This window comes from Ammospiza caudacuta, chromosome 8, assembly GCF_027887145.1.
Source record: "Ammospiza caudacuta isolate bAmmCau1 chromosome 8, bAmmCau1.pri, whole genome shotgun sequence".
NCBI lineage: Eukaryota > Metazoa > Chordata > Aves > Passeriformes > Passerellidae > Ammospiza > Ammospiza caudacuta.
The window spans coordinates 23,074,138-23,097,862 of NC_080600.1; the positions used below are offsets into that span (position 1 = coordinate 23,074,138).

General features: G+C 41.0%; 1 protein-coding gene across 1 annotated transcript; it reads left to right on the plus strand.

Moving 5' to 3' along the window:
* Window positions 1-16: 16 nt before the first annotated feature.
* On the plus strand, window positions 17-20,106 carry CIR1 (corepressor interacting with RBPJ, CIR1). The gene is made up of 10 exons (XM_058809460.1): window positions 17-185; window positions 1,415-1,509; window positions 2,048-2,121; window positions 3,349-3,362; window positions 3,456-3,511; window positions 3,835-3,883; window positions 4,089-4,206; window positions 15,121-15,227; window positions 16,659-16,744; window positions 18,388-20,106. The coding sequence occupies exons 1-10, from the start codon at window positions 114-116 to the stop codon at window positions 19,109-19,111; spliced, it is 1,395 nt and encodes a 464-aa protein (XP_058665443.1). The 5' UTR covers window positions 17-113; the 3' UTR covers window positions 19,112-20,106.
* The last annotated feature ends 3,619 nt before the right edge of the window (window positions 20,107-23,725 follow it).

The following is a 23,725-nucleotide window of genomic DNA, read 5'->3' on the forward strand; positions in this document are numbered from 1 at the left end:
GCCCGCCGACCCGGAAGGCCCGGCCGAGGCCGCCCCGGAGCGCCGCTGTACCTGTCTCTGTCCCTGTCCCTGTCCGTGCGGGGGCCGGCGGCTCCCGCTCCCCTGCCGCCGCCATGGGGAAGTCGTTCGCCAACTTCATGTGCAAGAAGGATTTTCACCCCGCCTCTAAATCCAACATCAAGAAGGTGAGGGGGGCCGGGGGTGCCCCGGCGGGGACGGGTTGCCGGTACCGCAGCGGCCCGAGCAGTGCTCTTCACCTTGCTGGGGTGGCACCGAGCAGTGCTCTTCACCTCGCTGGGGTGGCACCGAGCAGTGCTCTTCACCTCCCTGGGGTGGCACCGAGCAGTGCTCCTCACCTCCCTGGGGTGGCACCGAGCAGTGCTCCTCACCTCCCTGGGGTGGCACCGAGCGGGGCTCCTCACCTCCCTGGGGTGGCACCGAGCGGGGCTCCTCACCTCCCTGGGGTGGCACCGAGCGGGGCTCCTCACCTCCCTGGGGTGGCACCGAGCAGTGCTTCTCACCTCCCTGGGGTGGCACCGAGCAGTGCTTCTCACCTCCCTGGGGTGGCACCGAGCGGGGCTCCTCACCTCCCTGGGGTGGCACCGAGCGGGGCTCCTCACCTCCCTGGGGTGGCACCGAGCGGGGCTCCTCACCTCCCTGGGGTGGCACCGAGCGGGGCTCCTCACCTCCCTGGGGTGGCACCGAGCAGTGCTTCTCACCTCCCTGGGGTGGCACCGAGCAGTGCTTCTCACCTCCCTGGGGTGGCACCGAGCGGGGCTCCTCACCTCCCTGGGGTGGCACCGGGGCTGGGGCAAAGAGGATGGAGGAGACAGCGAAATAGTTAACAAATATTTGAAGCTTCGGGTTTTCTTGTTCTCAAGTGTGTATGACTGTCGCATTTTCCTGGCTCGGGCTATTCAGCGCCTGATTCTCAGAGCAAATAGGCGCTGTACCCCATCCAGGAAAACCCTACCTGTCGCGATGTGCCCGTGCTTTCCCAGTATTCCACACCTGCCTGAGCTGGGTGCAGGTGCCCTCTCCGAACCGTGGCCCAGGGCAGGAGCCCCCGAGGGGCCCTGGGGCTTGCGGTCTGCAGAAACTTCGCCGAGCAAGGGTCGATGCCGGGAAAACAGTGGCACCCACACGGTGTCTTCTGAGCCTGCTTTTCCCTTTGAGCTACCACATTTTCTCCTGTCTTTTCAGTGTGTCAGTGTTGTTGGAACTTGAAGTTTCTCAAAATTAGTGCTGTGGGAAGTTAATTTGTTAAAATACTGGATGAAAATTATGTATTTTATGCAATTAGGTGGTGATCATCCCCTGTAAACATTTTCAATTGGGTAAACTAGTTATTTATACACTAATATATTTTGTAATAGTTTTTGTATTTAAGTGGAAGCTTAATTATTTTAACTAGGTATGGATGGCAGAACAGAAAATCTCATATGATAAGAAGAAACAAGAAGAATTAATGCAACAATATTTGAAAGAACAGGAATCCTACGATAATAGGTGAGAATTGGTTTAAGATTGCTCCCTTCTTCCTCCTGTCTTGTTTTCACAGTAGTGAAGGTGATGCTGCTGTGAGCAGTTTGAAGTACTGTCTCCATTGACTGTAGTAGTAGGAGAGGGCAATGATTCATTAAGTGATGTTTGATTAGCAGAAGTCACAAGAACTTCTTTAGTGGTTTGTGCCTGCCTTCTGATTAATTTCAAAATATGCTACATTTCACAGAACAGTCAATAATCTTGTATAATAATACATTTGTATCACACAGAAATCTGGACATACTACTATTCAGTTGAGATTGAAATGTGTGATTTTTGTACACAGTGGATCATGCAAAGTCATTGACTCATTTCTCAGGTTTTTTCATACTCACATTTTGTAACACACATTAACAAGTGAAAAAATGCTAGTTATCACAACAATTTCATACTGGTTGTGGGTTTTTTTGTTTGGTTGGGTTTTTCTGGTTTTTTTGATATTATGAGTGTTACCAATGTGACTGTTTTGTGTGTAACACCCCAAACTGCCCTTTTTATTTAGGTTGCTTATGGGTGATGAGCGTGTGAAGAATGGTCTTAATTTCATGTATGAGGCCCCACCTGGAGCAAAGAAAGGTATTGCAGTTTCCTGATTGTGGGCAATATAGTACTGCAAAGCTAAAAACCTTCTGGAGAAACAGACGTGATGTATTCAATTTTAAAATAACATGTTCGTAGTGAGATAATGATAGGAGGTGTGAATTTTTAATTATTTCTGTGAGAATGTGTATAGATATATATATATATAGATATATAAATATGTATATATATATATACAGTATGTAATACTTTTGATCTCACAAACTTTAATTTCTTCAAAAGGAATGGTTGGGGTTGGGGTTTTTTTAAGCAACAGTTCAATGTGAAGGGAAGACCAGATAAATCTCTTTCCAGGAAACAGCATAAATTATGTCCTCAACCAAGGATTCTTTAGCCAATTATAAAGCCATCGGATGAGGAGGACTGGACCTTACCAGGGCAATGACTCAGACAACACAAACCTGTATTTTGGCCTGCTCTCCTTTACAGAAATAGCAGGTTGCTTTTGTTTAAAAGTAATGCCCACAATTCAGCTTGGTGCTAGTCAAACATAGGAAATACCAGAGCAAGGAATTAATTATCAGAAGTTACAAAAATAATAAATGCTGAAATTCAGTAGTCAAAAGTGCTACCTGACCCGTGTTTGGTGAGTCTATGATTCTTCAGTAGTGTCATAAATGGAAGTTTCTGAATACCTGGTGGACACTCATATCAATCAATTTTAGCAAGATCTGAATGTAAGTGAAGAACTAAGAAAATGTATTTCCTCTGAGAGAAAACATGTTCCCTTTAAAATGCATCTTTCCCATTTGCATGAAATCATTTGGAAATGCTTGGATGGACTCATTCTTTGTAGACTGAGTTTTGCAATTATTTAACTTTAGAAGCTGTAATAGTAATCCCTTAAGTTTAGAGGAAATGCAATTTCAAAGTAGCAATTATTGCTAAACTTTTTTTTTTATATCTTAAAAGTAAATATTGTTGCTACTCTTGCAAAAAGTGAAGTTTTTATTTGTGTAACAAATCAGCATCGTTTTAGGTGGTGATTTTTGGATTTACAGGATTTAAAGCTATCTACTAGAGGCTGGTTATTTGTAAGTGCACTGTATTTATATAAAGCTACTTCCTGAGTTATTGCACTATTGATTAGTATAAACCATAAAATGGGGTTTTTTTAGCTTAGCGGGGGGAACACCATGTGGATTTTACATATATAATTAATGCATCATTTATTTTCTTTGCATGCTTCCTGAAAATTCAAAGAGGAAACAAAAGAGGTATTTCATTACATTATTTCTTTATGTTTTCTTCTTGCTTGCTTAAAATGTATTCTGAAAAACTTCAAACTTACCATGTTCTCTGTTTTATAGCAAGAAGGAGAGACTGAATACAAATTTGAATGGCAAAAAGTTGCTCCTCGAGAAAAGTAAGATATCTGGATTTTTTCATATACTTTTATTTTGTCCCTTTTCCTCCCTGTTTCATTTTTGAGCAGATCACTTGTGTGATCTTTTCATGTCCTGACACTTAATTAGGAAAATCTGTTAACCTGGAACTATTTCCTTGCTTAGCTTTATTTTCATTTGATTTTTACATCCATATTTGAAAACACATTAAAAACAACATTTACAGGAATTATATCTCTGAAATGGGTGCACACTTATCAACAAAAGGTGACTTTGTATATATGATGTATTTTCAAAAATAGTGGTGAATGGAGTATTTGTTTTCTCTTGTGTTTGTGTACAGATATGCTAAGGATGATATGAATATCAGAGATCAGCCCTTTGGCATCCAGGCAAGTTACACACATTTTGTTCTGTGGGTGTCTGGGGTGTATTTCAAATGTTGTTATACAGAACTTTCACATGGGCTCTCTTAAATTTATCACCTCTTTTTCAGTGGGTTTGAAGGCTTCTCTTATGCCTAATGACACAGAGACTTCTGTAAAGGTTCAGCTGCGTTGGTGACTAAATGGTGCCAATTGGCTTTGTTGCCCTTAGGTGCGGAATGTGAGATGCATTAAATGCCACAAGTGGGGCCACATAAACACTGATCGAGAGTGTCCCTTATTTGGCCTCTCTGGAATCAATGCAAGTTCAGTCTCCAGTGATGGTTCAGGTAGGCAGTGAATGGCTTTTAAAGTTCTGGTTGGACATGTATGGGGGGAGCTTATCATGTTTAATTTTAGAAGGTTTAAGTTTATCATATTTCAGAGAGTTGATGAAATCTGGAAAACAGTGATTTCCAAATGTAGGCTCCACAAGTTTGAGTTAGTTATTTCATATTGCAGGGACCTAATCTTCTAATTAGTAACTCATTTAAAAAAGATTCTGTATTGCTTTGATCCTATCCATGCCTAAAACTGAGAAGCTGCCATGAGACTTTAGATCAGAATGACAGAATTTGTGTCACCAAAAAAATGAATGGATTGTCACAGTCTGTCCAGTTCAGATTTAAGCAAACTGCTTAGATAAGATGGAATATATCATTATATCTTTGTTAATCTCTTGGTAAAAGAGAGACATTTGTGGGCTTTTTTTTAATATGCAATTGTAGAAGTGGATAAGCAATTGAAACCTAGATTTCCAAATGTCTGGTTTCCCTTCATCTGACTTTTTTGCTTATCGACTTACAATTTTCTTTCTTCTATTATCTCTCCTGTTACTTGAAGTCACACAGCAGTTAGTGCTAGATTATGTTTGAAGAAGTGGGTATTAGCATTCAAATTGATTTTTTTTTTTTTTTTGCCTACAGTACATTTTTTTCTGTGAGTTAACCCAATTTGTAATGCTTTTAAGTTTCTTAAAATTGGGGCATTTTAAGGAAACATCAGGTAGCATGGGTAACTTTTCATCCTTGCTGTGCTGTGCTCTAGTCACCTGTTGTGTCTTGGGTTTTCTAGGGACACCATTACATTGATTTGCACACACTCCATGGTTTCTGCTTTTCTTCTGTCTTCATTCAGATTATCCATTTTATGTAGCAGCTCTTAGTTTTGTTACATATTTAGGCTACCAACAAGCTTGTTTTTCAGATTTGAGTCACACAGATACATAGTCTCTTTAGGATGAGGCCTAGAAGAGTTGAGTTAAAGGAAATGGTGCCCCTTACTCTCCTGTCTTTTTAGGCATTGTCTGATGATTATGCCATTGTATTACTCAGCCTGTAGTTGACTTGCTCAGCCTTTCTGTTCAGTTGGTTATAAAGTTAAATCACTTTCTTGCATGATTCTTATCTTAGAAAAAAACTGTGCTTAGAGCATTTGTTGGTGGTAGAATTATATTGTGCAGCTCTTGCATGTCAGAGATGCTTTTGTGCTACAGAACTGACTATCCACACCTCAGTTCAAATGATGTGGGTCAATTTTAGGGGTGTTTGGTTGCAAAAGCAGAAATTATTTGTTCGTGCTTGCACAAACGTGAATATGCATTCCTTATTATTTGTTCCAGTGTAATACGGACACACTGCAGTGCCAGTAGAAGAATAACTGCTTGTTTCAAACCTTGCTGAACTATCTATATAGGTGTAGGCAACGTTTGACTGCTGTGGGTGTATCCCACTTGAAGAGATGTCCCCCAGATGGCTTTTCAAACCATCGTTCTGAGCCTAAAGAGAGCATTTAGCATGTATAATGAATTTTGCATGAAGGAAAATGGTGTTAAAGTACTTAGATGTTCTCAGACTGTGCCAGTGCCCTCTCATTTTCAACTCTGGAACTTGGAAAGACAGTGTGCTATGCTGAGCTTAGACTCTTGTAGGCTGAGAAAGGATTTTTAGGGAGTAGGGGTGGGCGACAGATCAGGATTTGTATATATAATTTGTAAGAAGCTGCTCTTGAATTTGAATAGTCAGCTGTAATGATACTGCTACTTTCTCTTTCTTTCAGGGAAACTATGTAAGAACACTGTAGGTAAAGCTTAAAGTTCTTGATTTAATAGCAAATGCAAGGCTTAGAGAAAGTGGTAATATTAATTACAATATCAAATAAAAGGTTGTCTGCTTTTTCTAGCCTCCGGAATACAAACCTTTCATCAACTTTCCTAAAACTTCTTCTGATTTAATAACAAGTTAAGTTACACTCCTTAGATGACTTCTGGAAATACGTGTAAATGAAGCACTGCAGTTAAATGACAACACAAATTCTTGAATTCACTGCTTCTCTTAAGACTCATAATTCATCTATATGGTATGCTAAAGTGTATGCCATGTATTTTTTTAAAAAGTATGAGGTTTTTTGTTGTTGTTGAAACCCTGACAGTAGTGCTGTGTTGGCTGGGATGGGAGCAATTTCTTTGCATTGCTGAAAGTTCAGCCCAGTTGTTACAGTGCTGCAGATCCACAGTTGGCTCTGCTGCCTCTCTTTCCACCTCCAAGAACCTTCTTCTGTTGCTCTGTGCAATACACCTCCTCAAGCTCTCTTTCTTGCTGCTTCTCTTTATCAGTAATTGCATGCACTCCTAAGCTGCTTTCTAGACTAAATTCCTGATTAATTTTTATTGCTTTGTAGTACTGCAAAAATGTCCATTGCCATACTGTTCTTTAGACTGGCTAGAACTCCAGAAAAAACTACTTTGGAAGGGACAGAGACTTTTAATGAGATCATCCTTTTATGACACTGTTCTGTGTTTTATGAACTGATGATTTTAAAAAGTCCTTTGCGTTTGAAACAAGTCAACTTGCACATTAATTGCTTCCCAAGCATCCACTCCTCCACATGTCACAAGTGTCTCCTCATGCTTAGAATGCTGATAAAAACCATGGAAATAGTCCACAGTTTTCATTTTTTTTGGTTGTCAGCAACAGGAAAAAAAAAGTGCAAAACTACTCGGCTTCTAAGGTAAGGTAGAGTTTGTTCAATTTTTGTGAAGCTGTTTGTTCATTTCTAAAATGTAGAGGTTAAAACACGTCTCTGAACAGAGCAGTGAATAGGGATTTCAAGGATAGGCAGGGATTACTGGTAGTATACAGCAGGTGTGGGATGTGTGCTAAATTTATTTGACTGGACTTTTTAATAATTCAGTATGTGAAAATACATTTGCAATAAACTCTCAAAAATTTGAAAAACATTTGGCTAAATTATTAGAGCATATAGTACTTCCAAAGGTTAGGACGTATTGCCACATTTAGAAAGCAGTGGTAAACTTCTTTCTAGCTGGTGTTTCAGGAAATTGAAATATAAATATCGCCTCATAAATGAAAGGGCACAGCTAAGAAATACAGATATAATGAGGAAAATTTTAGTACAGTAGTCAATGTACAAGAATTCCAATTAGTTTATTAAATTAATTGTATTAGAAGGACCAAATTTAAGTTCTAAATAACTAAACATTTTTTTAAAGAGCAAATCTTTGGATTTTTTTAATACTCTTTGGAAAGAGCTCTATTGCTTTGAAGTTAACTTACTTGGTAGTGCTTTATTTCTTCTGATTTATAATCATTTCATCCTAATAGAAGTCAATCTTACATCCTTTTCATGCAAATTGAGTGGAATAATTTTTTTTTGGCAGTGCGTGGTAGTTACCCTAGCTAAATTTAGGTTAGAATTCTTCCAACTTTGCAAATACTCTGCCTTGCTGGAGCACACCATGCATCAGCACAGTGCTGGAAGGCTCTGGTCCATGTGCTGCTGGTGGTGAATATGTTCCCAGTCAGGCTGTGGGAGCATTGGGCTTCATGGTTCTGAATCTGGTGTGCTAAGGACACTGGCATCACTGATTTCTGCAGAAGTAGGTTTTTAACAAATGGTCTGGCTTCCCTGTCAAAGATTTGTAGCAGGCCTTGATACAAGTTCAGTTTTTGTTTTGTCCTAATTTATTCCTGCTTCAGAAAGAGTTAAACAAAATGTCTTGTTTGGACTCAGTATTCTATTCAGCATCAGAGGAAACATTTGACTGCAAATAGATGAAAGTGAAACTCATGTCTGATTTAGATGACTTAGCTAAAGTTCCTGCTCTGTTCCTCCATAGGGAAAAAGAAGAATTATTAACTGAGGTTTTTTTCCCCTCCACATCATGTCCAATATAGGCTTTTTCTTTCCCATGAATCCTGTAAGCTGTGATTCTGTAATTTCAGCAGAAGAATAGCTGTCTTTTAATGTGATGTGAAGACTACATTGTAATGTTCCTCTTGACACAAAACTGGTTGGCAATTGCTGTGTTGGATTTGGTGTTGAATATTTTGTGTGCAAAGACCAGTCACAGCCTTCATTTTCCTCCAGTGAAAGCGCTGCAGGGCAGAGGGTATCTGTGCCACAGAACTCTCTTCTGCTGTCTTTCAAGGTCTGACATACATTGCAGTGCTTCAGCAAACAAAAATAGGTACAATCAGTACCTTAACTTGGGCATGGTGGCTTGTTTTTTTTTGCTTCTGGGACCATTTTACTAATCTAGCTGGTAATTCATACAAAAAAATAATAATCTTACCATTAAAAAGCACCTATTGAATAATATCTCACCAGTGACTGGAGATTATTTTTTCAATAAGGCAATTTCAGTGGATGTGGTTATCATGGGATAATCACACCCCTGGGGTACAGCCTTGTCTGTAATCTCCCAGGAGTGTAATTATTGCATGATAACTGCACCCCCTGGTGTTGCATTATTTCTATTATGAAATTCTTAGTTTTAGATATAAAGTAACTTTGATCACTGAAAACTGCAAAGTAGTGTTCCAATGTTCCAGCTGTGAGGCTTGCAGAGACCAACTTAGAAGATTTGCTTCTCCTTTACAAAGGTAAATTAGGCAATCAGAATGCTTCTTTGGGCTAAACTGATTTACAGAGTGTTTTACTGATAAAATCCTAACTTTCAGAGTTCATTCCAGATGAAAATACCAGTTGTGCTTCTGACTTTACATGCCACTGTGTTTATATGAATGTAGAAAATACAGAATGCATACCAGCAAAAAACCCAGCTCACTAGCATCTAAAAGTTTGCCTGTTTTTACAGTCCTTTTTTCTCATTAACTAGGATCATCTGTTGGGGCTTGTGAGGTTTTTTTGTGAATCCTGAAAAGCCATTAACTTGATTGGAACAGAGATCATTAGGTGTCCTGTGCAAAGTGTTTTGAAATAATACTGTTATTTCACTTCAAAATTGCCTGTGACTTTCTTGATCAGGTGAAGTTAAGCCAAACTGATTTTTTTCCCTTTCCCTTCTTTCCTGCAAACAATCTATCCTGTTCAATGATGGTTTGGGCAGATGGGGGAGGGATTACTGAAAAGCTGTGAAAGCTTGAATGCTTACAACTTCTATTATATGGTTTTTAGAACAAAGAACCCAGTATCTGTTCCTTTTTTATGAAGAAGTGTATACTATCTTAGGAAGTGAGGCTAGTGTCTCTAGTTCTATGAACAGCATAGTTAGAAGTGGGATGGTAAGGTTAAAAGATGTTCTTGCACTCTTGGCCTATGAAAGCTAGGCCTGGAGAGTGCTGGGCATCCTCCTCTGCTGTGGACTACTTTGCATTTTTTACAGCTGACTGGCTCCATATGTGAGCCATGCTGTGGAATTACTAAGGAAAAATTACTGTAAAGTGCTTGCCTTCTGGAAAATTCAGGCAAATTCAGGTAAAATTCTAATGGAGCAATGTGTATGTGTATCTAGTGTCTTATGGTCTAACAGGAGAAAGCCACTGTAGGTATAGCTGTGCAGGTGCAGCCTTCTAAAGGCTCTTACCCAGCTCTGGGGTTTGCACCCTCTCTTTTCATGTCCTGAGTGCCCCTAAACTGACTGTGGGCATTGTTCCCATCTGTCTGTGACTTAGTGTGCTCCACTGATCTTAAGCCTTTAGGTGAAATACCTTTCCCGAGTAATCATTGAAATTATCAGGTGGAGACAGCAAAAAATGAAATCTGTGTTTATGTTGCATTATGTCTGCATCTCACTGCAGTTTCCCAGTGACAAATACAGTTCCTTTTTTCCCAACAGAGAAAAGTCTGCATTGTATTGGGAATGCAGGAATTTTTTTTAAATGTCCTTTTGAATTTGTCATAACCAAGAAAAGGTATTTGAATATATTAACTGTGAACATTTGTATAAATGGTCATCTGTAGAAATGTGTACAGTGTGTGAAACCTTCCTTTATGATCTGCAGCTGAGACCTTTGATTGTGAACAGTAGGAACCTTAACTAAATCTTCACATAGTTTAAGAACTGTCACATTTTAGAATAATCCTCCATTTATGTTTCAAAAGCCTTGGTATTTGTTGTGAATGCATAAAATACAGATTCTATTAGAAATCTTGTGCTTAGTATTTAAGCGATAAATATAGATTCCAGTAGCAGTTTGATAATGTTAAATGGCTTTTACTACTCCAAAAAAATAAAAAGGAAACTCAGGTTTCTCTGAAATACCATATCACAAAAGCATGGCAAATTACACCGAAATTCTGTGCTAAAGTGTTAAATACAGTTAAACTGCAGGCCCTCTGAAGAAGAGCTAATTAAAAGCCAGGGGTTTTAGTCATTGATTTCTCTCAATGCCAACTGCAGCAATTGCTTTGAAGTGTAAATATGGTCTGAATGCACTCATCTCTGAAATAGATGAAAAAATTATCAGCAAAAGATGATTGATTCTGAATTAGTGGAGGCAGCATGAACTTACTGTGTGTCATGATCACATAATTTTGATTATAGTTCTTTGTCCTGTAGATAAAATAAGTGCCTACTCTCATCTCTATCACAACCTCAGTAAAAGTTCACAGACTATGGAGTGTGATTAAGCTCAGTCTGTAATTTTTTTCCATTTTTGCTCAATTTCCGTATTAACAAAAGCCATAGAAAACTTGGTGGACAGCACAAGAAAGTATATGGATGTATTGACAGTTGTCTTAATGCATAAAAATAAATGTCACATTCACAAGCAGTTAATCATGCTATATGACAAGTTTTTCCAAGACTATGAATTAGTTCTAAAGCAGGTAAATGGTTTAGTTTTAGGTGAGTAGCATCTGGGAAAGTTTTAAAGATTTTTTTTTCCTTTTCTTTCTTTTTCCTATCAAAATGCAAATTTCAGAAAATAACCTTAACAGTCATATTCAAAAATAGCAAGGTACTGTATTTGACTTGTTTCAGGAAGAATAAGAAACAGATGATGAAACATTGTAACTTTGAACTTATTTTTAGTTTGCTGATGAAAGAATGCTGAGGGACTAGTTGTCAGAAGTTGTAGCAATCAGCTATTTTTATAGGATGCCTGTATCTAAAGTTCTGCCAGCTCATGGTATAATATCTCAGGATGTTTTCACCTGCATGAGGTCACAGAAGTGGCTTTTCACAAGTCTGTAAGGACTGCCTATATGAGGAGTTTGATTTTCATAACACATAATGGATTTTTGTGCCTGATGTAGGAGTGAGTCTTTGCAAGTGATGGGTGCTGTTCAAGAATAATAAGCTATCATCATAGCCAAAGATTTTAGCCAACTGAGAGCCTCTCAGCTCAGTCCTACCATCTGTTTTACTGTTAGTGACTCAGCAGGAGCATAGAGCTGCCAGGTATACCCAGTACTGCTTTCTCTGACAGTCATGGAGGGTGAAGACACAACTGTGGTCATAAGCCAAAGGCAGGCTGAAAAGATTTACCACTTTGGGTTACCAGGCAACCTGCTGGCATCAAGGTTTAAGCTTTAACTGCTTAATAGGGAAGCCAAGGACACTTCGGAGAAGTTGCTTTTTTCAAATCTCTGTTAAGTGAGGTTCAGTTTTTAGGGTTTCTTTTACAAGCTTTGTCTCTCCCATTTACATTAGCCAGGAGAAATCCCCTATTACATTTTATAATGTGGAAATGAGAATGTGATTGTTTACTCACGGATTTAGGCATCTTTTAGAACTCTGTGAAAAAGCATCTCAAAAGGAAGCATGTTACATACCTCAGTGCTGTCACATAAAATAGCTGTGCTCAGGAGTCCTGAGAGACCTCAACCTGTCACTGATATTTCAAAGAAAATCAGATCTGCTTATCAACATCATTAAAATATAAATCAAAAGCAGTCTGTTGAGGTTTGGATGGGAAAACAAAGTCGCCAAGCATGTAATTCCTTTGATTCCAAGCAAAGGAGTTTATATGAGAATTAACATTTTCTTGATTCTTGTTCTGTTGCAGAAAGTAGGCAGTAATAGAGGTTTGCAGTTAAGCTGTGCAGTCATTGTCAAATATGTCTTAATGGAACTTATCAGCCTGGACTTGTAACCAAGTAGAAAACAGTCTCTTTGCACTTCCCAGATCAGAGATTGTTTTCCCCCTACTGTGTCTCTACAGATGTCTTGCTGTCATTGGGCAGCAGAACTTCTGAGAAGCTCAGTGGCATCATTGTTTAAAAAAAAATGGAAGCAGCTTAATCTGTTTCATCCTCTCAGAAATGTTAATGTTTTTTAAACTGCAAAGATGCCATACTGCAAGGAAGTGTCTTCCATAGTCAACCACTCTGGCCAGCTGCCCATGGCATGCCTGGCTGGGGTCTCCACACACAAGAGTTGTGAAATAGGATTGTGTTTTGACTCTACTTACATTTATGGGTTGGTTTATTTTCTGAATCTCATTTCCTAGTGTTTTCTAAAACCTTTAGTTATAGTAAAAATAGCATACTTAATAAAGCTTCTTGGAGATTCTTGCCTCTCTTCACAAGCTTGGCTGAACCTAAATGACTGTTTCCCTCACAATTGTAGGGGGACCAAAACAGGAATAATTTATTTCATAAAAAACTTTAGGCTCAAGTTTTTGTGGGTGAATTTGATGCAGCTTGTATACATTCACAAAACAGGAATAACAGTAGTTTGGTAACTGTCCTTATTGTCCTTATCATGGTAATATTGGATTGCAGTTAAAATACTGTAGGTGGAGCTATGAATATCTCATTGATGTCATTAACATACAAGGAAACAGATGCACAAAAATCAGTAGTGTTGGGCATTCATTAGATGCTTTTTCTTAAAAAATAAGAAATTATTTTGCTTGCCTCTTGCCAGTGCTACACACAAAGAATGCCAAAAAGGTTTGTTTCTGGAAAATAATTTTGAATTGTTGTTTTGAAGGCCAATGTGCCCTCATGTCTCTCTGATCTCAATTTTGACCATAGTCCTCATAGGGACCCACAAAGTTAGGGCTTATGTCTTGGTTCTTTGACTAGTCTGCTGTGTAGATTTGGACGAGTTGCATTTCTCTATTGATCTAATCACACTAATGACAACAATTAGGTACTGGATACACACCAAAATGTGTACAATGCTGAAACACTGAAGAGGAATACCTAAGAAGTTAGTTAAGTTACTTCTGTACTTACTCTTTGAATAATAGGGAGGAACTGCCTTTGAATAATGGAGGTATTCTAGGTTTGAGTTGTCAAGTGTTTTGGTTTCTTTGGTGTGGAGAAATCTTTCATGACTCTATGCTTTGTCTACACTTGGCTTCCTCATACAGGGTTTTTGACTGAGTTGTATGGCTGTTTTATATGGCCTTTTCAAATCAAGGCTTCTTCTGGTGCCAAATTCTGTCTGTCTAATATTAGTTTCTGTTCCAGCCAGAGTAGATTTCGACAAGCACACCAAGGTGTGAAAATTGAAATGTGCCAAAATGTAGACACTGGGGCCTATACACCTTCATTAGCTGTGAGCTTACAATTACACTATAACACATAAAAATAAAAAGCACTTTGTGTAGAGTACAGAGGGGATGGGAAATAACCCCCTACTTAAGAAAAATGTAAACTCCAGGGAAGACCAAAAGGTATCTCATTTGAAAATGCTTATCCCTGGAAAAATAAGGAACCTGTGAAAAGAATGTCACTAATGCAGGGGCTCCTTAAACCATTTCCAGAGTTTTGTTTTATTTCTTCCTGCTTTACACGTAGACCTGTTTGTTTCTGTAATGTAATATATTGTACAGGAAAACTAATAAAAAGGTTACTTCTTTTGAGAAAGTGCTATATTAATTTCCATATATTTTCTATAGCAAAAATCTCACTTTATTTTTCCTTACTTGGCTGTGTTAAAAATCTGAGTTTTATCAGTCTTACAACTAAGAAAGTCTTTAACCACAGAGCAGAATCAGTGCATTTCTTAAGGCTAATTAATCTTATCATGTACAGTAGTTTACTGAAGTAATACTGAATGTGTGCTCCATGCCCTGTTTTACATTCCTTTTAATTTAGATTTACCTTACACAGTTCATTGACAGTAAGGTTAGTGAAGGAACTGGGAAGGAAATTTACTGAAAGTGACCTCACAAGAGAGAGAATATTTAGGGTGAAGAAAAGTACCTAGTCAGACAAGTACACAACATTATGATGATCACAGGGATTCAATTAAAGCATAAGAGTGAGTTACAAGGTTTGTAAATTATGCAGTCAAGTCTGAATGATCCATAATACATCCATAATACGTATTTTTCTCCTTGTTAGATTCTTGCAAAGAAAAAATCATGTGCCTAATGCCAACACCTACTGTAATGAAAAATATAACATGTTTTTAAGCTAATAAAACCAGAAATCTCTGAGGAGATAATAGTCTAGAGCTACATATATTTGGCAATCCCTAGAATAAATAAGAACACGGATACTTTTAATGTGTTTTTATATTCCTTATGTATTCTTCTAATGTTACTTTTTACATTGAAGTTCAAAAGATTTGTGTCGTTGTGGAAAATGAGTTAGTAGTGACATATAAGAGGAGCATTATCTCATTGTTTTAAAGGAGAGGAGGTACTTGAGACTTATTTAATATGCTTTATTTAGATGTCCTCTGCTTTTTTACTATAATAAAAATATATTACTAGACTTTTCTAATATATTGTTTTCAACATGACAAAGTTACATAAGAGAATCCCCTTGTACTTAAAGAAAAATGCAATTATTTTCCATTCTGAATCTTCAGACTGCTGTTTTAGAAAATCATATCTGATTATTTGCTCAGCAGAAGATTATTGAGTTGATTTAGCTGTGATTTTACTTAACAAAGCTTCAACTGAATTCCTACTGTGGAGTCCAAAAAAGGTAGAGAGATATAAATGATACATTCAAACTGTGATTTTTGTGAACAGGGCCATCAATGCACCCCTCGGAGCTAATAGCGGAGATGAGAAACAGTGGGTTTGCACTGAAACAAAATGTACTGGGGAGAAACTTGACCGCAAATGATCCATCACAGGTAATATCTTTTTACCAGTAAGCTGAAAATGTCTGTAAATCTAAATGTGATTGCTTGTGAATTGTTACTTAATGTTTTCAAATATGCATATCCATAGGAAAGCTGAAGAGCTATACCAGTAGAAAAATGTCAGAAAACTTATTTTTCCAGCTTTGTTTCGTACAGAATGGTGAATCATAAATTACTTCTTTTTAAAACACATATAATAAATTAAATCCCTCTTCTGGGTAACTAGAAATTGAATTTTTCATAATGGGGTGGTTAGGGCTTTTGCTGCGTGCTTGTAATACAGTGCTACCCTTTGGATGAACTTTGAGGTAGTATTCACAAATAATTACAGGAATGCTATATCTGAAGGGGTTTTTTTTTACTTGATTCACTGTTGTTCCAGTTATTTTTTCTTGGAGTGAAAATGGTTCAATTGCCTTTACTTAGACTGCTCAAAGTATATTACTAATTGAGGTGCTTGAATAAAAGTGTAAAATGAAAGGTTAATATACACTCCTTGAAGTAACCTTTGTTCATATGGCAGGATAGTCAAACCACTAGTAAAGAGGGGATGACCACAAGCTGGTCTTGAAATCTTCAGTAAATCAGCAGTCCATTGTGTCTCCACAGACAGATGTACCTGTGCCTTTAAAAAAGCTATGTACCCCCCAAAATGGAGCCAATGGACACTGTTAAATGAATAATATTGATATCAGTATGTTTGCTTTATGTTAGGCGTGCTGGGGGTTTCTTTGTAAGAGCTTTTTAATCTTTATTTCTTCTTTCGTCTTCTGAGTATGGCTAAAATTAAAAACATCACTGTGGAGAACTGTGGTGTACGAGATGCACATAATTTGAGGAATTCAGGGTCTTCAAAGCAGTTTTGCTTTGCTGATTGTGTTACTGTATGTAGATTATATGATTACAATATTTTGCATTGCTAGAAGACTTTGTGCACATTTGAAGACTAATAACACAACAGTGAAGTAGATGTGTTACCCATTTTCCTAATGACTAAACCGAGACAGAAAAGTAATTTGCTTAAATTACTCTGAGTTTGAGCAGGACTAGTGTCTTACCTATTCATCCAAGCATGATAACAATGGAGTGACTTATCCTGGGGAATCGTGGGCTTCAACATCAGCTCCTTTTTATTAACTATTTGAGAGATGTTTCTTTCCCTGGCAGTGATTTTTTCATGTGTTCATAATAACTCCTGTTGTATAACCCCCACATTATAACACCTACTCAGCTCTGAGAGAGAATGTCGGGGTTTTTCACTTGGTAGTGGGTATTCTGTTCTAACCAGTGTCTTTAGTAATACAAATATATTTGTATCTGTGGAAAAATAAGGTACATAGGGGCACCGCTTTTAAAACAGAAATCTAAATGAATATATTATTTTTATCTATAAGAAGCTAAGGCCTTACTACATTTTTCTAGGAGTTTGTTACAAGTGAAGGGGATGACGATCCAGAAGTTGAATTTTTAAAATCACTATCAACCAAACAAAAACAGAAACTTCTAAGGTAGGTCTGGTACTTAGTAGAGGGGATATGTATCACCAGTAGTTCTGACTACATCCATGATTGCCACTGTAACTTTTTAGTGCCATTTACCACCATCAGTGCAGAAGAAAATCAGCTTAGTTTAACATACACTTGACCACAAATGGCATTATGTAGCATGATTTTTAACCTACTTGTTTTATTTTAATCTAATTTTGATGCCTTTGCCTGGGGCTCATTTCCAGTTTAAGTGGGATACTGAAATACTAATTGGCTCACTAAGGATGCTGTGCAGCTGTTTTAGAATACTATTCTGCACTCTGTAGTTTACAGTATCTTCTCTTATGATAAAAAATTCTGTGCTTTTGTTCACTGGTTTACAACTTGTAAAAGTTTATCTTCTCCCTGTGGCTGAACTGAACCTGACTCTGTACCCCAATGCCAAGGTTGGCCCAGCTGCACCCTGTGCTTGTGTCAGGGCTTGCAGCTTACTGCTCCTTGTGGGTCTGAGTTAATTAGGTTCCTGTGCTTTGCTTTTATCCAAGTGATGCTGTGTGCCAGGTGACTAATGGATTTTTTCTGTCTTCATTTGCAACATTATCCTGAAATAATCTCAAAATTTTTAAAATCAAAAATACTAACTGCTGGCAGGTAGATCCCATAGAGGCATGCAGATGAAACAAGCTTTTAGGATAAAAGATGTCGCATATGTGGGGAGTGGAAGGGGATGGGGAAAAGGTGAATGGCTAAGCAGGTAGTAGGTAGGTACATGTGGTATTCACATATGTAATAATTCTCTGAAAACAGTCAATGTGTTTTATGTTCCTTTTAAGTAAGGAATGAGTATGTAGAGTAATTTAAAATGTTATTTTTGTTTGAACTTCTGCTGGCCCAACCCATTGAAATTTTTATAATCCTTTATATTTTAGAAGTTGAAGTTTAGTAAATATTTGGGTCCTTTTGGCTTTATTAGTCTGAAGGGATTTTTAATACACTGGAAGCAGTTTCACTATTCACTCACTGATTTTCTGAGCATAAATACAAAAAGCAAAGTAAAAACTACATTAAAGTAGTCAAATAGTATGCATAAGGATGATGGAATATTGTATATTCACAGACAGAAAATGTAAGTTTCTAGTTGTGAAAAAAGAGGTTACTGGAAATATCTATTATTTGCCTAAAGAACTCAAAGACGTGTGTTTTAGTCTCAGTTTTCATCCTTAATAGAAAGTGAATACTAATGGCATTTTTTAAATGTTCAAAATACCTTTTTAAAATGCACAAACAAAAGCAGCAATGATTTTCTGAAGTCTCCAGAGCAGCCTGACAAGGAGGAAGAAAGCACTACTGAATGTTTTTATTCCTAGTTACAAGGCCCAAATTGACATCTCTTACTTATCTTCTTGAAAAATAAAGAATTAAAAGATCATATTATTCCTGTTTTGAGGGAGCAGCTGTGGATTACATACTATGGGTAATGCAGGTTAGAAGTTTTAAAATGAAACCTTGCTGAAAAAGGAAAAGAATTTAATGTGTTTTTATAAAAATGAATGTATTTACTGTATAGATCATCAGAAGTAGTGAACTTTGAAAGACAATGACTTTGTAATCTAGTATATCTTAACATGTCTGATTGTGCCACTCTTTTATTTTGAAAACAAAAGGAAGTTGGACCGTCTAGAGAAGAAAAAGAAAAAGAAAGATAGAAAGAAGAAAAAGCAGCAAAAGAAAAAAAGCAAAAGTAAACACAAGAAACATAAGATGAGATCCTCTTCCTCATCCTCCAGTGAAACTTCAGTAAGCAGCAGTGACAGCGAGACTGACAGCAGAGATAAAGCAGCACAAAAGAAGATGGATTCTAAGAAAAGAAAAAAAGACAAGTTTTCAGAGGCTAGCAGCAGCAGCGATTCAGAAGGAAAGGCAAAAACGAGGAAGGAAAAACTTTATGAAGATCTCTCCAGTAGTCACGGTAACAAGGACAAAGACAGGGAGAAGTACAAGCTTTTAAAGCGAGATAGTTCTGCAGAGAACAACAAATGGAACTCCTGTGAGGGGGAAAGAACGTCCACAAGCAGACACCATAGCACGAACACGAGAGACACTGAAAGAAAGGAGAAGGATAGTAGAAGCCAAAACATGAATGAGGGGAGCAGGAGAAGCCCGTGCTCAAATCACAGCAGTTCCAGGCAAAGGCACATAAGAAGAAGTCCAAGTCAAAGCCCTGGTGAAGAGCGGCACAGGAAAAAGGACACCAGAAGCCCCAGCACAGATGTACACAGAGAGAGGGGAAAATGTAGAGAAGGCCATGGGGACAAGTGCAGTAAAGTGGAACACAGAGAAAGGAGCAGACGCAGTAGAAGCAGAAGCAGAGAGAGGAAAAAAAAATAGTATAGGGGACAGGTGCAAACAAGAACTTCTCTGGGTTTTGATGAATAGCTTTCAACAAGGGCTCAGTTGCATACTGCTGTTCATTTTCCAACCTCTGGAACTAGCATTTCCTACATAGAGCCAACAGCTTTATGTATGGCTCAATTCTATTGTGTTGGAATATTTGTAAATTAGGTATAAATGTTAAGGTATTTTTTTACTGTCTAAATATGCTTATTGGCAAATACCTCTTGTATACATGCAGTAATTCACAAACTCGATTTTAGGATTTTAAAATATTTAAAAGCAGTATGTGATACTCTTGGTTTCATCTATGATTTCTGTTTAGATACAACTGTGAGGGGAGCAGAGAAAGCAATTGAGATAGTTCTGGATAAGATCACTGCTTTAGATATCAAAGCATTGTCTTGTAGAGAGTTTTGGTTTTTTCATACTGAAACATTTTTCCTAAAGTTCCCTGTAAGAGATCAATTTTATGAGTTAAAACAACAGAGAGACATAGTTCACATAAGTGTATAGCCAACATTTTCTGGCCTCCTGCAGTGTACAGCTTGGTCAGGGCTATCTAAACATCTTGAACCCCTGTTGGTATGTGTCAGTACAATGTCAAGTTATTGTTCAATAATCTCTCAAGACATGAAAGGAATATTTACTGCCTCAACTGCTTCAGGTATTTCATTGTTTGTGGCAGTAAGTTAGTGTAAATAGTCATCCTTTTGTTTTCATGAACCTTTTTGTGTTTTTAGTGACTGTCAGTCGTTTTCTGCATACGTTGTTATGAAGATGAACTTCCATAATAAAATAGCTTATTCTTTAAAACCAGTAATAATTGCCATCTTCTTCAGAGTTCTGAGTCAATACAAATGCACAAGGCAACACTTCACAAGGTTTTTATTGCAAAGGAAAGGCTTCTCTCCTCTTTCAGGATGGCAGATGGAAGCACATTCATTAGTGGACATGTGAAACAGTCACTGTGCTCAGTATTCCAGCAACTTTCTTACCCTCCTCAATCACAGGACAAATGGGACTATCTTTTATTACCAGTCCACTTCCACTTCACTCAGAAGATTTTCAGCACTGCACAGAGTATAATAATACATGGTGAAAGTGACCTGGCTTATCGTTTAAGTGCATGTGAAGAGTTTGAAAGGGTGAACCATTAAGAGATGTCACCTTTTCAATGTGTCTGCATTAAGTTGCTCTGGGCATTCTTGCTGAAGTAGCTGGGAGTTAAAGAGCCCCTGCAGTAGAGTCAGCCCCCCTATATTGATGTGTGGAAGCTTGATTTAGAAAGAACAGGAGGAGACTGCAAAAATGCCTGTTTAGCAATCTAAACAAAAGCTCTGTGTAAGAGAGGACAGAGTAATGTGATAGGGGAAAAGGCATATTCTGGTATGAACATTTTTGTGTTAAGTGCAGCAGGAAAGAGGAGTAACTGGAAGGTGCCTCTGTTTCAAAGAAGGGTCTCTCCAGTTGTTTTGTGTTTGGCTCAGGAATCCTGCCAGCTACAATGCAATTGACTCTCACCTGAAGAAGAGTGGACAGCTCGATAGCCACAGCTGTTTGCTGTTTTGTGGGCTCTACACTTTACTCCTTTCCATGTAGGTAAACAGTGTATCCTGCCTTTTCGCATAGGAAGAGACTGGCAGAAAAGTCATGGTATTTTGGATGTATCTGTCTTAGACTACCAGGGGAAGGTTGGTGTGGCTGTGCAGGCAGTGTCTCACTCCCGGTACCTTCCCTAGGCCAGTTTGTAAGGAAGCAACCCTTTGTAAGGAAGGGGCCCAGAGGCCGGCTGCGGGAGAGTGGGGCCGCCCTCGCCACAGGGGGCCCGGCCGGGGCAGTGGGGCCGGGCCGGGGCCGAGCTGGGGCAGGCCCGAGGCGCTGTTTGCCCGCTGCCCTCACGGGCACCGCCCGCGGCGCGGGGCGGCTGCGCGCGCCTGGCCCCGCCCCGGCCCGCGGGGCCATGGGGCGCCACGGGGCGCCACCGCCCGGGCCCGAGCGCGGCTCTCAGCAGAGCCGGTGGGGCCCGGCAGGAGGTGCTGTCGCTCCGCGGATGGAGGTAAGAGCAGCTCCAGCGATGTCGCTATTGCTTTATTTATTTATTTATTTTTGTAAGAGCCGTGGAATAGCGTTAACCTTCTGCGGAGCTGGGCGGCGGGGGCCGTGAGGTGGTTCCCTCAGCCTGGCGGGGAGGGCAGGGCCCGTGGCAGGGACTCGCCGGCGTCGGAGCGGGGCCCGGCGGCTCTCCTGGAGCGGGCGAGCGGCTCTGCCGGGCTCTATTCTGCGGCTTGTCCCGAGAGCTTGGGGTTGCGTCGGGTTGGGGTCCCGGTCCCGCCGGGGTCGTCGGGCGGCTCTCAGCGCGGGCCTGGCGGCGGGGAGCTTTGGGCGAGGGGTCCCGGGCCGCTTTTCGGGTGCGCCGCCCCGCCGGACCCATGGCTTAGAATTAACCCCGTGCAATAAATTATTGCTATTCCGAAAGTAAATAGACGGGTTACTCCCAGATGGGGCTCCTGCTCGGATCGGTACAATAAATATCCCTGAAGGAAGCTCTCTATTTATGTTGTCATTGATTAATTCTCGCTACCTCATTTGATTTCGATTTAGAACGATTTGATTCTAATTTAATTAGCATGTAATTTGGATGTACATAATTACTGTAATTATGACATTCAGGTGAGGCAGCTTTAGGCTGAAAGGCAATTTCAAATTTTCTAGCAGCCTACTTTGTGCCGGGGAGCGGACAGGGACCCCGCGCCCTGCCAGCCAGGTACCAATTAGCCCATCTCGGGAGCAGCGCTGCCGCTCGTTTGTGGAACAACAGCGGCGCCGAGGCGGCGGCAGCGGCACAGCCGCGCCCGGGGCCCGCCGGCGGGTGCTCGCCGGGAGCCGCGCCCGGCTACAGGTGCGGGGCCGCGCGGAGATCGCGGAGCGGTGACCGTCGAGGGCCCGGCCGTCCCTCCGGTTGGCGGCCCGGGGAGCGGCGAGGCCGGGCCGGCTGCCCCGGGTTGGGTGTGCGCTCGGTCGCTGCGGGCCGCCCCGCCGTCTCCCATAGAAGTTCACGCTAGCCCGCCCGCTCCCCGGGGCCCTCCCCAGCCGCCGCTGCCCCCGCGCTCCTGCCGCCGGCTCCTCGCCGCTGCCCGGCCCGCGCAGCGCCGCCGCCCCCGCGGCGCCCCGGCCGCGCCCCCGGCCCCCGGGCCGCCTCTAGGTGGCGCCCGGCAGCCGCCGTGCGGCCCGCGCGGGGCAGCGCCGCGAGCGTCCCGGTGTGCGCGCTCGGTCCTGTTCTGCTCTCCTTTTTGTAGTGTGCGCGTGAAGGATGTTATTCCTTGAGGAAATTTGTAGCTAAATTATTCTCACTTAAAATAAACACTTAGCACAGCAATTACTCAAAGGGGCGGGCTGTCTGTTAGCTTCCCTTCATCTGCGTTTTGGAAGGGTGGGAGAGGATCCTGGCGAACAGATAATGGCTGCAAATAAATTACAGCTCCCGCAGATAAAGTTTCCATTTGAATTAAAAGACGCAATTAAGAGGCTGTCCAGGCACGAGATCGGGTGTTTATATATTATCTCATTAGAACAAAAACATTAATGTTACCTTTTAAGTGTAAAACGAACCGTTGGGTCTGTAACTCGCCGCGGGGGGCAAGGGACACGCTTCCTGCGAACGGGGGACCTAGCGATCGAATGTCATTTAGTAGATAATTTTTCCTGACATTTTACCGTCCCCCGTCTGTGGTGGTTGCCGTCGCTGGCTGGTTGTTTGTCGTGTTTTAACGGGCTCTCGGAGCAGGGTTGAAGTTGCTGTCCGCGAGGTGTGGAAATGGGCAACAATAGCTGGACCAGGATTGTCAATGGGAGCTAGGCTCAGCTGACGAGCAAGCCCGGGGCGAGCGGGGCCAAGGCGGCGGGGAGCCCGGCTTCCCCCGTGCCACCCTTCCCGCCGGGGCCCGACAGGGCGCCCGTCTTGTTCCCGGTGCTCTCCCGCTCTCGGGTTGGCGTCCTCTCACTAAAGAGGTGAACTACGAATTCAAAGACTGAAATCAGATTTATTTTTCGGGTTCTCGCACCGTTTGTTCTTTAGGTTTTGTTTTTTGGGTATTTTTTTGTGTAGATGTTCCCCAGACCATATAATTATCTCCAGCATTTACGAATGAATGGTGTCATTTATTTTTTAAAAGGTGACACGCTTTCTATTTTCTTGGTTAAACGAACCGGCTCTGCGGCCCAGAGCTGCTCCCTTCCTCGTTTCTGGGGAGTCTGTAAGTGATGGACGTTTTCTGACCCGAAGGGGCAAAGGCAATGCAAAAAGGTCCTTGATCACTGAGCTGAGAATTGTAACCCCGGCCTGGCAGAAACTGGACCTGCATGGTGTCCTTTGATGTGTTTTATTATAAATCGAAAACAAAGCTGACTCCTGCCCAGCGCCCCGCGCGGGTGCATTCCTGCGCAGCCCCCGGGCCGCCCGGCGGGGAGGAGAGCCGGCTGCCGCCGCCCGGCCCGCTCCGTGCTCCCGCCGCCCGAGCGCGTCCCCGCTGCCCTGCCCTGCCCTGCCCGCCGGGGAACGCGCCGCCGCCGGGCAAAGACACCTTGCCGGGCTGCTTTTGGCCAGGAAAA